This window comes from Vipera berus (genome assembly GCF_964194415.1).
Source record: "Vipera berus genome assembly, chromosome: 1".
NCBI classification, from domain to species: domain Eukaryota; kingdom Metazoa; phylum Chordata; class Lepidosauria; order Squamata; family Viperidae; genus Vipera; species Vipera berus.
In genome coordinates this window covers 192,223,931-192,241,683 of record NC_138202.1, presented here as the reverse complement: position 1 = coordinate 192,241,683, position 17,753 = coordinate 192,223,931, and the positions used below count along the sequence as shown (strand labels likewise).

Below are 17,753 nucleotides of genomic sequence, written 5' to 3'. Positions count from 1 at the left end.
GAGCCAGCTTGGCTGGCTCAGGAATTCTGGGAGTTGAAGTCCATGAGTCATAAAAGAGCCGAGTTTGCCTACCCCTGGGCTAGACTAGAGAACTGAGCCGGAATGCCCGCCCGCCCTGCCGTTGCTTTGCAAGATTTCGCTACAATAACAGCTTTCAACAGCTCCTGACGTCGCCACAATGCAACTACGCAATCCTAAACTGGTAGGCTCGTATTGCTATTTCCTTATCGCCTGTCCCGCCTCTTTCTTTAAGCGCCGCCCCCCGCCAATAGTTCCGTCCTTTGCGCGTCCCAAAGCCTCGCCCGCCGTGCACCTGCTTCTCCGACTCAAACGGGCGGCCGCTTCACTACAATGTCGCCTAGTGACCAATCAGAGCTCGAAAGAAAAGATTCCTCAGACTAAGCGGCCCCTTCTTTCGTAGTTGTCGGCGCTGACTTGTGGCCGAACCCGCCGGCCGTTGGTGTTTCGCGGCGGCTATTTAACGGCGCATGCGCGTCCATGCTGGGGTGGGAAAGTGTTGGACCTGCCTTGTTACGAGTGAGTAGGAACGACGGGCTGTGGGGCGCTTCCTTTCCTCGCGGTAGTATCTACCTCTTGCCCCGTGGGTAGGTATGGGATATTGTCTTCTGGTAAGAGGAGAGCTTCAAGGAGCTGAGGCTCCCCTGCGGTTCGTTATGGGGCGGGGGGGAGGCCGTGACCACCTCCTCTTCACGGGTGGAGTCTCTTTCCTGGCTGTGACCGCTATAGATGAGGCAAACGTGGGCATTACATTCGCTGAAATCTAGAAAACGCCAATGACCAAATGACAAAGGACTTTTTGTTGTTGTTGTTCACTTCCTCTTACTAATATGGCTTGAATGTGACACTACTCCGACGTGAAGAAAATATTGCAACTATAGTTTGGGCATTATTTTGTTTATGAATGTAGATGAATGTCAGTTGTTGGAAATAGGTTTATTTTCATGTTGGGAATTTGGAGCCAAGCGTATATTATAAGCCAAGTATAAAATAGTTTATTCTTGATATACTACTTTAAATATACTACTTTAAATAAATTAACTTACTACATTGGGCACAATCATTTAACTTTAAATCTTGTATCCTGTATTCTTATTTCTATTGCCCTGTACACCGCCCTGAGTCCTTCGGGAGAAGGGCGGTATATAAATCAAATAAATAAATAAATAAATGAGAAAGTAAAGTAAAACTTAAGCAGGCAAAAAAAGGAATGGAGTAAGAAGGAAAAAAGTATTTGTATAAAATGAAACAATTTAACTGTTCCTGTATATCATTTTTTTTACTGCAATTGCCCTTTCTATTGTTTTATAAATCATCATACTCTTAGCCTAACTTCATAAACTACCTCCACTGGATTAAAGTTTTATTTCCATTATGTTTATGAAAAATACTAGTAGTTTTATAATTCTCATGCATTATATATTTCTCATGTTTTAATTTATTTAAAAGACTGTTACTATTATGGAAACTTTTGAATGTTTTGTAAACGAAGGATTACATCCCACTTTTAATAACTTGGTAGCTAAATTTCTTGGTGAAGATCCTCCAGTATTACACAAGCCCTTCCCATATGATTGCCAATGCTCTAATCAGAGTACTGTTGAAGGAAAAATCATCAGGGTCCAGTCCAAGCCAGAAATAAACAACATGAAGACTGCTTTAGAAAGAAGGTTGTAGTTTATTGAAGAGGAGAGCTAGACAGAAAGATGGCTCTGGAAAAAACTGACCACATGTAGTAGTGAGTGGGGTTTTTTTTTAACCTTCTTGGGCTTTTGTTTGGAGTTGTTCCTGTGGCATGAACCTGAGCCTTTCTGGTATTCTGATGGTGGTGGGTTAATCCTATTACATCCCGAAGGTCATATCCTGCTTCCCTGGGGCTGTGACTGATGACTCTTGGATTTTTTGGTGTGAGGGATTGTTGATTCTAGGGATCTTCCTTTCTAATCCCAGCTTCCTGGCTCCAGTCTTTCTGACAAGATTATCACATCTGCATTTCTGCAGACCTGGTTTCTGTTTGGGGCAGAGAGGGGGGGGGGGTTGGTTGGTTTCTGTCTTTAAAATCCTTTGGGGAAATATATTCTGCCTTTTTAATATTTCCCAAAGTATTTCTTTCTCTGGATTCTTCCCACAGTACCTTTTCAGAGACCCCACATCTAGTCAGATGGAATTGCTGTGTGCGTGGACGATATGGTTCCAGTTTTGTAAAGAATGGTAATAGAAAGCAAGCTTTAAATCATAAATTAATTAGCTTGCTATATATTATCCACAAACTAAGTGCTAAACATCTGTGTTGTACATTTCGTGATTTGCAGGAATGAAATAATATTCCCAGGCATGAGCAAATAGTTTTAAGACAGACATGTCAAACACAAGGCCCGGGGGCCAGATCCGGCCCGCGAAGTGGTTTCATGTGGCCCGCGAAGCCATCCTGGAAACAGTGAGGGAACGGCCCCCACTGCCTTGGCCCTGGCCCAGAGACCGTCCTTCTGCCAGAGACCCTCAGATCTGTCCCACTCCTGCCCAGGTCCCCATAGGCACCCTTGATTCGAATGATGTAAAGCTGGCCACGCCCACCCAGTAGGCCACACCCACCCAGGCCACACCCACCCGGCCCCTTGAGGGCAAACGCAATGCTGATGTGGCCCTCAATGAAATTGAGTTTGACACCCCTGTTTTAAGAGAACAAAGATCCATGGTAGATCATTATATGATTTCACAGGATATAATAGACAAATACACTGGTAGTAAAAGTAGCCATTTGTGGCACTTTTGGTGTTCAAGGCAGCCTTTGATTCTGTTTCATGAGTACACGTGTGGGATAAATTCAAGAATTCCTCCATGGATAAAAAATTGGTTTTGATAAGCTTTTTTGACAGAACAAACTTTTATTCAGAGTAAAATGCAGCCATTCCAAATAGTTCTCAAAACCAAATATAACTGCCAAGGGGAGTTATTTTGGCACCACATTTGCTTAATTTCTATATAAATTCTCTTAAATTCACATGGGCAAAATCCAAATGGCAAAAAGTATTTGTTCAGTTATTGCTGACTCAGGTAGACCTTGGGATAGCCTTTAAATTTCATGCATGATACTGTATGTAGCTGCTTCTCACAATTGTGTAATGGGATTTAAATATTGTATTTTTCAGTATAAACTTTTCAAATCATTTTGATTCTTCAAATTTCTGAGAGAGTCCTAAGATATGTTTTAAGAAACTCTTAATTAGAATATAGAAGTTGGCATTGACTAACCTTATCAATGCCCTCATAATTTTACTGTTTATAATCAGGATTTCTGTTCTGATTTAAGACCATAATAAAGCCAGTGTATTCTTTATGCTTTTATATGGCAGGATTCCAATTCATTTGGGGCATCTTGCAAGATAGGGACTGGTGGGAGGGTAATAAAAAATTACTTTTGAGAGACCCAGTAGATACTTGAGAATTCTGCATCCACTGTATCTCTCTGAATCCTATGTGAATGCCATATTGTTGACCTCTGCTACAGGAATGTACAGATAGTCCTCAACTTACAACCATGGTTGAGCCCAAAATTTCTGTTGCTAAGTCAGACATTTGTTAAGTGAACTTTGCCCGTTTTATGACCTAGCTTGTGACAGTTGTTAAGCGAATGAGTGCAGGTGTTCATGAATAACACTGGCTTCCCCATTGACTTTGCTTGTCAGAAAGTTACAAAAGGTCATCCCATGACCCCCTGGACACTGCAACCGTCATAAATATGAGTCAGTTGCCAAGTGTCTGAATTTTGATCCCATGACCATGGGGATGCTGCAGTGGTTGTAAGTGTGAAAAACAATCATACGTCACTTTTTTCCAGAGCTGTTGTAACTTCGAACAGTCACTAAATGAACTGTTGCAAGTCAAGGAGTACCTGTATATAGATTCTGTTGTTCATTCAAAACAAAATTAAACAAAAGTGCCACATTAATATATGCCATTTAGTATACAGACAAGCAACTACTTATGTTTTCCGGCACTATCTTATTTTTTTTATTGAGCAATTACCTCTTGAAAGTGTTTGCAGGCTTGGCCATAGGTGCATATAACGCTATCAAAAATTACAGGCTTTGCTTTGGATAGTAACATTTTTGAAAGAATATGTTTTAATGTCAGTGAGGATATATAGTTGGTCTTCAACTTACAATCACAATTGGGCTTGGAATTATGATTGCAAGTCATAGTCATTAAGTGGATTACCATTGTGACCTGACTTGATTTTATGACCATTTTTACATTGAGTTACAATAAGTCATTAAGCAAACTATTTGGTCATAAACTAGATCCAGCATATCCAATGGTAGTTTCTTGCCAGAAAGCTACCAAAGTTGCAAACTGATATCCTGTGAAAGTGGTACGCTGAAACTGGTCATAAAGGCAAGCTGGTTGCCAAGGACCCAAAACATGACCACAGGGCATTGTGCAGCAGTTATAACTTAGGGCAGTGATGGCGAACCTTTTAGAAACCAAGTGCCCAAAGTGCAACTCAAAACCCACATATGTATCATTGGGTGCTGGGTGGGCATGGCCAATTGGGTCGGCATGGCCCATTGGGTGGGCGTGGTTGCAGTGGTAACGGCAGACTGGGTGAGACTAAAAGGTTCAATCAATAAATTCCAACTTAGCGAGATATTTTTTGTGTGTGAAAAGTTGAAATTGATTGATTGATTGAACCTCTTTTTTTTTTTTTTGCACACAGTGGTGGAGGCCTAAAGTGAAAATGTTTTATAAAACCCAGCTGAAGGCCTAGGACTGGGGTGATGGCACGCGTGCCCACAGAGAGGGCTCTGCATGCCACCTGTAACACGTACCATAGGTTTGCCACCACGGACATAGGTCATAAGTAGCTTTTTAAAAATCTGTTGTATCTTTGAACAGTGGTTATCCAACTGGTTGTAAATTGAGAATTACCTATAGTTTGTCCTATTTGGGTTTCAGTAATATTACAGACTAGATGAGACTAGACTAGATTAGAATATACTTTATTGGCTAAGTGTAATTGGACGTACAAGGAATTTATATCCAATTCGTAAGCTCTCAGTATACATACAAACAGCAAAGTAATATATTCATAAGATACCAATAGGAGGAAGTAGTAGAAAAGATGAGAGAGATAATAATAATTACCGCAATACTACATGGATAAATATTCTTAGACATAAAACAGTACTGTGATAATTAGGTGTTCAGAAGAGTGATGGCACAAGGGGGAAAAACTGTCTTGTGTATCACTTTATTTTGGCATGCAATGCCCTAGAGCGGCATATTTATAATATGTTATATAAATATAATTTATATATTATATAAATAATATAATATCTGTGATATATTTAAACTAAATCTGTTAAAAAAGTCCCCTTCATGGATTACTGCCTTGTCGTGGCGAAGGGGCTTGCGTAATTCAATGAAGCTATGAGCTATGCCGTGCAGGGCCGCCCAAGACGGACAGGTCATAGCAGAGAGTTCTGACAAAATGTGATCCACTGGAGAAGGAAATGGCAACCCACTCCAGTATCTTTGCCATGAAAACAGTATGGACAGTACCAAAAGGCAAAATGATATAACGCTGGAAGATGAGCCCCTCAGGTCGGAAGGCGTCCAATATGCTACTGGGGAAGAGCAGAGGGCTAGTACTAGTAGCGCCAGAAAGAATGAAGCGACTGGGCCAAAGTCGGAAGGACGCTCAGCTGTGGATGTATCTGGTGGTGAAAGGAAAGTCCGATGCTGTAAAGATTTTTTTCTCCATAGGAACCTGGAATGTAAGATCCATGAATCAAGGAAAGCTGGACTTGGTCAAACAAGTGATGACAAGACTAAACATCGACATCTTAGGAATCAGTGAACTAAAATGGACAGGAATGGGTGAATTTAATTCAGATGACCATCAGGTATACTACTGTGGGCAAGAATCCCTCAGAAGAAAAGGAGTAGCCTTCATAGTCAATAAAAGAGTAGGAAAAGCAATACTGGGATACAATCCCCAAAATGACAGAATGAGCTCAGTTCGAATCCAAGGCAAACCATTCAATATCACAGAAGTCCAAGTCTATGCCCCAACCACCGGTGCTGAAGAGGATGAAATTGACCGGTTCTATGAAGCCCTACAGCACCTTATAGAACTAACACCAAAAAATGATGTCCTTATCATGTGGGATTGGAATGCTAAAGTAGGAAGCCAAAAGATAACTGGAATAACAGGCAAGTTTGGCCTTGGAGTACAAAATGAAGCAGGACACAGGCTGATAGAATTTTGTCAAGAGAATACAATGGTCATAGCAAACAATCTTTTCCAACAACCCACGAGATGGTTCTACACATGGACATCACCATATGGTCAACACAGAAATCAGATTGACTATGTGCTCTGCAGCCAAAGATGGAGAAGCTCTATACAGTCAGTAAAAACAAGACCAGGAGCTGACTGTGGGTCAGACCAGGAGCTTCTTGTTGCAAGGTTTAGGCTTAAACTGAAGAAAGTAGGGAAAAGCACTAGGCCACTCAGGTATGAATTAAATCATTTCCCTGTTGAATATACAGTAGAGGTGACAAATAGATTTAAGGAATTAGATCTGATAGACAGAGTGCCTGAAGAACTATGCACAGAGGTTCACAACATTATACAAGAGGTAGCAACTAAAACCATCCCAAAGAAAAAGAAATGCAAGAAAGCAAAATGGCTGTCTTGAGGAAGCTTTGCAAATAGCTGAGGAAAGGAGGGAAGCGAAAGGCAAGGAAAAAAAAAGAAAGATATGCCCAATTGAATGCAGAATTCCAGAGAATAGCTAGAAGAGGTAAGAATGCCTTCTTAAATGAACAGTGCAAAGAAATAGAAGAAAACAATAGAATAGGGAGGACCAGAGAGCTCTTCAAGAAAATTGGAGAGATGAAGGGAGCGTTTCATGCAAAAATGGGCATGATAAAGGACCAAAATGGCAGGGACCTAACAGAGGCAGAAGAGATTAAGAAGAGGTGGCAAAATTACACAGAAGAACTATACAAGAATGAGCTTAACGTCCCTGCTAACCACGATGAGGTGGTCACTGACCTTGAGCCAGACATCCTAGAATGTGAAGTGAAGTGGGCCTTAGAAAAGCTGAGCAACAACAAAGCTAGTGGAGGTGACAGTATTCTAGCTGAGCTATTCAAAATCTTAAAAGACGATGCAGTAAAAGCGCTACACTCAATTTGCTAGCAAATTTGGAAAACTCAACAGTGGCCACAGGATTGGAAAAGATCAGTTTACATTCCAATTCCAAAGAAAGGCAGTGCCAAAGAATGTTCAAACTATCGCACCATTGCACTCATTTCTCATGCTAGTAAAGTTATGCTTAAAATCCTACAAGCTAGACTCCAGCAGTATGTGGATCAAGAACTACCAGAAGCACAGGCAGGATTTCGAAGAGGCAGGGGAACTAGAGATCAAATTGCCAACATACGCTGGATCATGGAGAAAGCTAGAGAGTTCCAGAGAAACATCTACTTCTGCTTCCAGAGAAACATCTACTTCTGCTATGCTAAAGCCTTTGATTGTGTGGATCACAAGAAACTGTGGCAAGTTCAAAAAGAGATGGGTGTACCAGACCATTTTATTTGTCTCTTGAGAAACCTATATGTGGGCCGAGAAGCAACAGTGAGAACTAGACACAGAACCACTGATTGGTTCAAAATTGGGAAAGGAGTCCGGCAAGGCTGTATACGGTCGCCCTGCCTATTTAACTTATATGCAGAGCACATCATGAGAAAGGCAGGGCTAGATGAATCAAAAGTTGGAATTAAAATTGCTGGGAGAAATATCAACAACCTAAGATATTCAGATGATACCACTCTAATGGCAGAAAGTGAAGAACTAAAGAGCCTCTTGTTGCGGGTGAAGAAGGAGAGTGCAAAAGTTGGGTTGAAACTTAACATTAAAACCAAGATTATGGCATCCGGCCCTCTCAATTCCTGGCAAATAGATGGGGAAGAAATGGAGGTAGTGACAGATTTTATTTTCCTGGGCTCCAAGATCACTGCAGATGGGGACTGTAGCCAAGAAATTAAAAGATGCTTACTCCTGTGGAGGAAAGCAATGGCAAATCTAGACAGCACACTAAAAAGCAGAGACATCACCCTGTCAACAAAAGTGCGTATAGTCAAGGCTATGGTCTTCCCAGTTGCAATGTATGGCAGTGAAAGTTGGACCATAAGAAAGGCTGAGTGCCAAAGAATTGAGGCCTTTGAACTATGGTGCTGGAGAAGACTCCTGCGAGTCCCTTGGACTGAAAGGTGTTCAAACCAGTCAGTCCTAGAGGAGATCAACTCTGACTGCTCTTTAGAAGGCCAGATCCTGAAGTTGAAACTCAAATACTTTGGTCACGTAATGAGAAGGACGGACTCACTGGAGAAGAGCCTAATGCTGGGAAAGATTGAGGGCAAGAGAAGAAGGGGACGACAGAGAATGAGGTGGCTGGATGGAGTCACTGAAGCAGTAGGCGTGAGCTTAAATGGACTCCAGAAGATGGTAGAGGACAGGAAGGCCTGGAGGAACGTCCATGGGGTCGCGATGGGTCGGACATGACTTTGCAGCTAACAACAACTGTTAAAAATAGAAATACCCTAATTTATGAAGAAAGCAAAAACAAAAATAACTATTAATAATATACACTTTTATTTTTATAAAACTCTAGGTGGCATACATAATATTCCTACCTCCTGTTTTCCCTGCAGCAGCAGCCCTGTGGGGTAACTTTATGCCCACACTAATTTTTCTGTTAAGTTACATTTCTGTACTCTAGCCATATGTAAGTAGTAGTTCTTCAGAACTTAATTTTTATGTGTAACTTCTAATTTGAAGTTTAAAAAGATGAAATGAATAGATTGGAAATGGTGTTATAGAAAGAATAACTTTTGCAAGAAATTAAGATATAGCAATCAGATCAGGTTCAACATAAAAGAAATATGGTAGTAAAATAGTAAGGCTTATACTGTCCATATCTCAACTTCTGAATTGTTACTTTGTAACCAGTTACTAAACTTAAATAAATCAGATCCTATATTGCTTAATAATAATGGGTTGAGCTCTTGAAATACTGGTATGATTTTCCTGCCCTCGGTAGGCAATCTCACACAAAAATATAGGAATTAACTGAAATTTTGTTAGACTTCTATGGTTTCATACTGGATTTGGCCTTGTAGAAACCCAGGCTGCTAGGTTGCCAGTCTCTACTATGTATAAAACACAGTTGAAAAATATGTGGAAATGTATAGTTATAATAATTAGCAACTCTCCTAAGTAGAATATAAATTAAATTTATTGGAAATTGAGTTCAGTGCTTGACTAGGATAAAAATAATTCTTTGGCTTGAAATTCTTAATTGGGATTTCTTTTTTTCTCCTCCTTTCAGGTATCCTTGTTTCCTATACATGTTGAAATTTTATCCACAATGCTTTTTTTAGTAATAGTACTACTCTTTAGTGGAATAATTTCTTACTCCAATGGTAAATCTGTTAGCAAGTCAGCGCCAAGATTACTTCTGGTGTCTTTTGATGGCTTCAGGGCTGATTATTTGAAGAAATATGAACTTCCACATCTCCAGGATTTTATTAAGGCTGGTGTATTAGTAGAACATGTTACCAATGCTTTCATCACAAAAACTTTTCCAAATCACTACAGTATAGTCACAGGCCTCTATGAAGAAAGCCATGGTATTGTAGCAAATGAAATGTTTGACATTGATACAAAGAAGAATTTTTCACAGTTTAATGATACCGATCCTTTCTGGTGGGATGAAGCAATTCCTATTTGGGTGAGCAATGAATGGCAGGAGAACAAAACAAGTGCTTCTGCAATGTGGCCTGGCACAGATGTAAAAATTCATGATACTCTTCCTCACTTTTTTATGAAATACAATTCTTCAGTAAGCTTCAGTGAACGCGTACAAAAGATTATTGAATGGCTGAATAGTTCTAACCCATTAGTCACTTTTGCTACTCTTTATTGGGAAGAACCAGATGCAAGTGGACACAAGTATGGACCAGAAGATACTAAGAATATGAGTAAAGTATTACAAGAAGTAGATAAGCATATTGGCCTCCTTGTTGAGAAGCTTAAAGTTTCAAAGTTGTGGGAGGAAATTAATGTTATCATTACAAGTGATCACGGCATGGCACAGTGCTCCCAGGAGAGATTAATCAAATTGGATGATTGCATTGATCCTAGCAGCTACCTGCTAATAGACAGAAGCCCAGTTGCTGCCATATTGCCAAATAGTAAGTATGTTCTTAATGGTGTAAAATCTGTTACTATTCAATGCTTCTAACCTTATTCTCAAAGTTATGTAATTTCTTGAGTAAGTCACTAATCGTATTTCTCAATTTGTTGAATATTACGATTACTGATTCTGATCAGAAAAATACTGAATTCCTTTCTCTATAGTGGTTATTCAACTGAGCATAATAATTTTACATGTCATATTAGTTAATACCAATATGTAAACAAAGCTGTACTATGATTAACACTGCAAATTTCTAGTATTATCTTTGTTTAAATGTGTTATTGCATATAGAAAAGTCATTGAAATAAGAAAGCTATTTTGTTCTGAGCACCCAAACTTCAAAACATTCATCAGTACAAATTCATCAAGTTTTGAATATTCCACGTTTCACATATAATTACACATATAACAAATACCAAGCATTTGAGCCTTGAACTATAGAGGTCTAGGGAACTTGAAACACATCACTTGCTTTCTCATTTTTTGCTTTAGGGCAATAAAAGGTGGGGTGATAGTCCATATTGACTGTTAACTACCACCATACTTATGAATATGCTGATGAGATCATTTTAAAACTTGAAAAATACCCATAAATTTGACTAGCTTTTAATATATATATATTCTGTCTATAACAAATAGCCATAGAGGCCTAGTGGAAAGTAAACCTGTAGCGTGATTCTCTAAAACATTGTAATGCTACAATGTTTAAGAATTTAAAATGTTTGAAAACACACTGTTCTGAACAGGGGACAAAATTCAGTGTTTTACTCTGAGCTCAAAATACTAGGATGCAGCATTTCAGATGCATAATATTTTGGGTTTAGAATGTCCCTTGTTACATTCTTAAAATGAAGAATGATTTAAAAATGTATAGTTTTACTTCTGAAAGTAAGCATATGAAAATAGTAGATGAGCTCTTAGGAAATATGAATGCACTTTTTATATTCACAGTAACTAGTTTTTACGTTTTACAGATAAATGACACATTTGTTAATACTTTGTTTTTTTAGATGTGACACACGTGTATAACTTAATGAAAAACTGCAGCCCTTATATGAAGGTTTATCTTAAAGAAGAAATTCCAGAGCGATATCATTACCATCACAATAAGCGCATTCAGCCAATAATTTTGGTTGCAGATGAAGGCTGGACAATTGTACAGAATGGGTCTCTTCCCAGATGTAAGTTTTTTTTTAAACACTAATCAAAATATATAATTCCCTTTCTGATGGGGGGAGGATATAGTTATGTAGAGCATAGAAGAATTAGAAAACAGAAACCTTTTGAAAATATCTGAAAAAACTAAGGATTAGATTCTTTAACTAATATATTTTGCTTAATTCTACAGGTGAAACTCGTAAAATTAGAATATTGTGCAAAAGTTCATTTATTTCAGTAATGCAACTTAAAAGGGGAAACTAATATATGAGATAGACCAGGGGTCGGCAACCGGAAAAAGGAAAAGAGCCACTCAGAACCGGTTCCATCACACAAACAAAAAGTGGGAGCCGCAAAAAGTGCGCGTGCGTGCGTCCACTCACGCGCATGTGCAAAAAACACTTTGCGCATGCGCAAAATGGGAGGCACCTGCATGGCGACGGGTCTCCCCTTTGGAGAGGTGCGCGCTGTCCCGCTCGGAGACCTGCCGCGTTCGTCAAACATGGACGAACGCGGCAGCTGTGCAAACGGGACGGCGGCGGTTTGGAGAGTGCGTGCGCACCTCTCCCAAGCCGCCGCCGTCCCGTTCGGAGACCTGCCGCGTTCGTCAAACATGGACGAACGTGGCAGCTGTGCAAACGGCGGCGGCGGTTTGGAGAGTGTGCGCACACTCCATGTTTGACGAACGCGGCAGGTCTCCGAACCACAAAAAAGCGATGCAATTTCTCCTCAAGAGAGAATGGTGCAGACAGACACCTAAAGCCTGAAAGGTCAGTCTCACTGCGTCACCACAGTTGGAAAATACCCAGAGGGAGGTGATTTTGTTTGCCTGTTTGCCCCACGCAGGCAGCCAGTTCTGCAGCCATCGAATCAATCAATCAAAGTCTATATGTAGGGTAGAAAGAAACAACCCCTTCGGCCACACACTCCCCTCTCCTTCCTCATCAGGGGACAGTGTTGTAGTCCAAACTCATTTCAGCCCAGATTCTTGTCAGAGCAAGACACACCTGCTCGTTGCGGGATGCAGCCCAGGCCAAGTGCAATGCCAGGAGGAATGGGATAATAACATTAGCAGCACTATTACTTAACAACAACGCTGCGACAATAAGAAGAAAGAAGGGGACAAGCACTTATGAAGCACAACAAGTTCCCCACTAGTGCCAGCTACAGGACCCCCGACTGTCTCTTAGACGCGCCTTTATTCCTTACACGACGTCCAGACTGTGGCTCCCTCCTTTCCAGCCTCGATCCACCGGGAGCGGGGGACGGTCGGGGGTGGAGGAACGAGAGGGAAGATGCCGAAGGTCCGCCCCAGGCACGTCCTTGCTGCATTTCTTTTTTTTTCCCAGGGAGGGAGGAGGGCTTACCTGCGTGGCTCTGCCCGGCTGGTCCTTAGAGTGGGAGGCACAGCGAGATCGTCCCCCCCCTCGAGAGAGAGAGAGAGAGAGCCCGAGAAGCCGGACCAGAGGCGGTGTCGGGTTTCTTCACCCCACCACCCCACACTCAAAGCTCGCCAAGTGCTTTAGCGGGCCCATCGGTTTCTTCCGGCGAAGCTGCGGCTAAACCTGCTACTTCGCAAAGACTGCGGGCAAATCGCTCCCCTCTCCCACCCCTCCTTCTCCGACCGGCCGCCAACCTCTTTTTTGCTGGTTTCTAGGGCAACTGGGTAATGCTCAGCGCAGCCTGCCCGCTGGGACCGTCGCCCGCGCGCGCACACGGACATCCTAGGCCCGGGGAGGGGGGAGCGCGCCAGGCGAACGCGGCAGGTCTCCGAACGGGACGGCGGCGGTTTGGAGAGGTGCACGCGCACCTCCGCCCTTTGGAAAGGTGCGCGCGCACCTCTCGGAACAGGCAGTGCCACTCTCCATTTGGGGAGGTGCATGCGCACCACTGCCCGTTCGAAGAGGTGCGCGCGCACTGGGCGACTGGGAGCCGCAGGAAACGGCTCAAAGAGCCGCATGCGGCTCCGGAGCCGCGGGTTGCCGACCTGTGAGATAGACTCATTACATGCAAAGCAAGATAGTTCAAGCCGTGATTTGTCATAATTGTGATGATTATGGCGTACAGCTCATGAAAACCCCAAATCCACAATCTCAGAAAATTAGAATATTACATGCAATCAAAACGAGCGTACATAGAACAATATCGGACCTCTGAAAAGTATAAGCATGCATATGTACTCAGTACTTGGTTTGGGCCCCTTTTACAGCAATTACTGCCTCAATGCAGCATGGCATGGAAGCTATCAGCCTGTGGCACTGCTGAGGTGTTATGGAAGACCAGGATGCTTCAATAGCGGCCTTCAGCTCTTCTGCATTGTTCGGTCTCATGTCTCTCATCTTTCTCTTGGCAATGCCCCATAGATTCTCTATGGGGTTCAGGTCAGGCAAGTTTGCTGGCCAATCAAGCACAGTAATCCCACGGTCATTGAACCAGGTTTTGGTACTTTTGGCAGTGTGGTCCTGCTGGAAAATGAAGTCAGCATCCCCATAAAGCTCGTCTGCGGAAGGAAGCATGAAGTGCTCCAAAATCTCCTGGTAGATGGCTGCGTTGACCCTGGACTTAATGAAGCACAGTGGACCAACACCAGCAGATGACATGGCTCCCCAAATCAACACAGACTGTGGAAACTTCACACTGGACTTCAAGCATCTTGCAGTGTGTGCCTCTCCATTCTTCCTTCAGCCTCTGGGTCCTTGGTTTCCAAATGAGATGCAAAAGTTGCTCTCATCAGAAAAGAGGACTTTGGACCACTGAGCAACAGACCAGGTCTGTTTTTCTTTAGCCCAGGTAAAACGCTTCTGACGGCGTTTGTTGTTCAGGAGCGGCTTGACAAGAGGAATACGACATTTGAAGCCCATGTCCAGGATCCGTCTGTGTGTGGTGGCTCTTGATGCACTGACTCCAGCCTCAGTCCACTCCTTGTGAAAGTCCCCAACACTTTTGAATGGCCTTTTCCTGACAATCCTCTCCAGGCTGCGGTCATCCCTGCTGCTTGTGCACCTTTTTTTCCCACACTTTTCCCTTCCACATAACTTTCTATTAATGTGCTTTGATACAGCACCTTGGGAACATCTAACTTCTTTTGCAATTACCTTTTGAGGCTTTCCCTCCTTACGGAGGGTGTCATTGATGGTTTTCTGCACAACTGTCAGGTCAGCAGTCTTCCCCATGATTGTGATTCCTACTGAACCAGACTGAGAGACCATTTAAAGGCTCAGGAACCCTTTGCAGGTGTTATGGCTTAATTAGCTGATTAGAGTGGGACACTTTGAGCCTAGAATATTGCACCTTTTCACAATATTCTAATTTTCTGAGATTGTGGATTTGGGGTTTTCATGAGCTGTACGCCATAATCATCATAATTATGACAAATCACGGCTTGAACTATCTTGCTTTGCATGTAATGAGTCTTATATATTAGTTTCTTCTTTTAAGTTGCATTACTGAAATAAATGAACTTTTGCACGATATTCTAATTTTTCGAGTTTCACCTGTATGTATTCAGAAATTTAGAATACTAAACTGGATTGCCCTAATTGCAAAAATATGAAGCCCTTAAGTCACCTTTTCTTACTAAATACAGTGGGCATAATTGTGTATGGGAGTGATGGACAGAAACCATCTCTTCATAACTGTTGCATGTGGTCAGGCTGGAGATGGTATTAACATTTAGAAATGAATGTTGGACCAAACAAATTCCCTTGGGAAAATGATTAGCAGTTATAAATCAGGTAGCATATCATTTAGAAGTTTGGAGCAGAATTACCAGCTTTATAAGCTAAGGATTGTGAAGAGAAACAATGGATTTACAGACACTCCTATTAGACAGATATAAAGTTTAGCAGCAGGAAATTTTGGGGTGAAATCTGAACAATGAAGACCTTAGCATAATGTCCTTCAGTTGTACGCCTTCATGGCTGAAACCTTAATTTTGATGGCGGAAAAAAGTCACATATATCTGCAATCTCAGAATATTGATTGTAACTATTGGGAGGGAGAGATTTCAGTAATCAGGTTTAGCTGATCTATAGAAATAGCCAATAAATGCGATAAGGAAACTAAAGAGATTTATCTCTTTTTAAAACTTAATTATTGCTTTAATATCTTTCCTTTTTACAGTGAAATTTAGAATTTAACATATAAAGTTTTTTACATGATTTGGTAACTAAAGTATAATATATCATAAGCATGAACAGAAAATTCAAATGTTTTACTATGCTTATGTAGTCAAAATAGGCCATTGAGAAACAATTGATATTGTCATATCAGGGAACCGAAAGATTTGCTGAAATAGGAAAAAGAGGGGAAAGTCCAGCATATTGGGATGTCCATAGAATATTAGGTTCTGAGAGAGGAGTGTAAAAATATCCTGAAGCATATTTGTGCTATGTGACTATCCTATGGGGTGGCAAGCAGGGGATGCGAGACAAGGTATTCTCACAGAGATATGCACAGCTCGTACCTTGACAAACAGGTTGTTTTAATAGGAGATAATGTTAAAGTACTTTCTTTGGAGTTAATATATTTGTCATAATCTTCTTAAATATCAAATTTATTATATTGGAGATTGTTTTTTTTACTTTTGAAGATTATGCAATTTTAACAGTTTAATGAACTAAAACATTAAATTTAAATATTCTGCTTGTATTTTTAACCAAGCAGAAAACAATAACATTGAAAAAAACAGTTAAGCTATAATTCTGTAATGGGAGCATTATATTTACTAGGTAAAATAATTTAGCTAAATCTTTGCAATGCATTAACAGTTCTTGGCTTCTTTATTTTTCAGTAGGAGACCACGGCTATGATGATACTCTTCCAAGTATGCAGCCATTTTTAGCAGCTCACGGACCTGCTTTCCGTAAAAATTACAGACTAAATTCAATCCGTACTATTGATATTTATCCAATGATGTGTCATATTTTAGGGTTGAAATCCCAACCCAATAATGGCACTTTGAGCAATTCCAGGTGTTTATTAGTTGACCAATGGTGCATAAGTGTTCCTGAAGCGATTGTAATAGTTATTGTTGTCTTTATGATATTAACTACTCTGATGTGCCTTATAATAATCACAAAGAACAGAACTCCTTCTCTACATCCATTTTCAAGACTCCAGCTTCAGGAAGATGATGATGATCCTTTAATAGGATAAGACCTCTGTTCTGACTTTTGTTTTGAAAAGACAATACAGAAGTTACATTGGTTAATAACATGATGCACTTTAATAAAGATCCACCAAAATTATAGAAGAACATTGTCTCTCTGAAAAAAATCTTGAATAGAATTTATTTTCTAATAGAAAATAATAGAAAATTACTAGTAGTAAAACTTATTTATTTTCAAGCGATAATAAGATTATTTGTGAGTGAATCTGCTTGCATATATTTGATGAACAACTGCTTAGAGATACTGTGGCATTTCCTGCCTCTTCAGCAACGATCACAGCTTTGAAAGGCAGGGTAAAGGCCCTTTTGAAGCCAGTGAATTGTCATTTCAGATGTCCCTGAAACTGGTTGGAAAAAATATAAACTATCTTGAAATTCTTTATCAAGCAGATTATAATTGTGAAAATAATCCAGATTTATTTTCCATTTTGGGAGTAGTTGCTATAATAGTTTAATTTAGAAGCTGTTAATATTTAGGAGTCATAATTCTAGAGCACTGTGCACTCTATGTCAGTCTCTGCAAACTGGATGTTTCCTTTATTTCAAGCTGTTAGAAAACCGTTCATGCAGCTATATCTTCAAGCTACACCAAGCAAAAAGAAATAGCATGTTGTACTACTACTATAAATGTCCCAAAGCAGATAGATTATATCTTAAATCATCTTTCATAAGCTTATTCTAAACATAGCTTAATGTCTTTCTCTATTTAGACAGGTATGGTGTTTTCAATCTATTTTGGTACCGTAGGTATTGAGGTGTTTCATGTGTTTGGATTAACAATAAGATTGTATTATACATACATATATTTTTAATGACTCTGCAAAAGAAATGTTTTATAAGAAGGGTTTTGGAAAGCAAAAGGGACAGTTAAAAATGACTTTCTGCTGCTTGCAGTTTGTATGTGATAAGGTTCTGTACTGTATATTCAATTAATTGACATGTTCAGCAGTGATGATTATTTGTTTTTTTAAATTCCTAATAATTGCTTGATTTAAAGTAGATTATTTGTAATAGGAAGATAATATGCAATACCATTTGTGTTCGTCTGTTTCATCCTGAAAGTTAAGAGTTCAGGGGAAGTGAATACTTAAGGCATAGGAGGACACATAATTTTCCTTGGTATTTCAAGCGTTCCA

General features: G+C 40.5%; 1 protein-coding gene across 2 annotated transcripts; it reads left to right on the top strand.

Annotated features, from left to right (window-relative positions):
* Positions 1 to 257: 257 nt before the first annotated feature.
* LOC308659253 (bis(5'-adenosyl)-triphosphatase ENPP4-like) lies at positions 258 to 16,909 on the top strand. 2 transcript variants are annotated; one of them, XM_081312741.1, is made up of 4 exons: positions 258 to 537; positions 9,420 to 10,284; positions 11,300 to 11,470; positions 16,240 to 16,909. In XM_081312741.1, exons 1-4 carry the CDS (start codon positions 499 to 501, stop codon positions 16,602 to 16,604), a joined length of 1,440 nt encoding a protein of 479 aa, XP_081168867.1. In that variant the 5' UTR covers positions 258 to 498; the 3' UTR covers positions 16,605 to 16,909. The 2 variants fall into 2 exon arrangements, with proteins under 2 accessions (XP_081168867.1, XP_081168868.1); XM_081312742.1 differs by having other exon boundaries at positions 420 to 605.
* Positions 16,910 to 17,753: the final 844 nt, after the last annotated feature.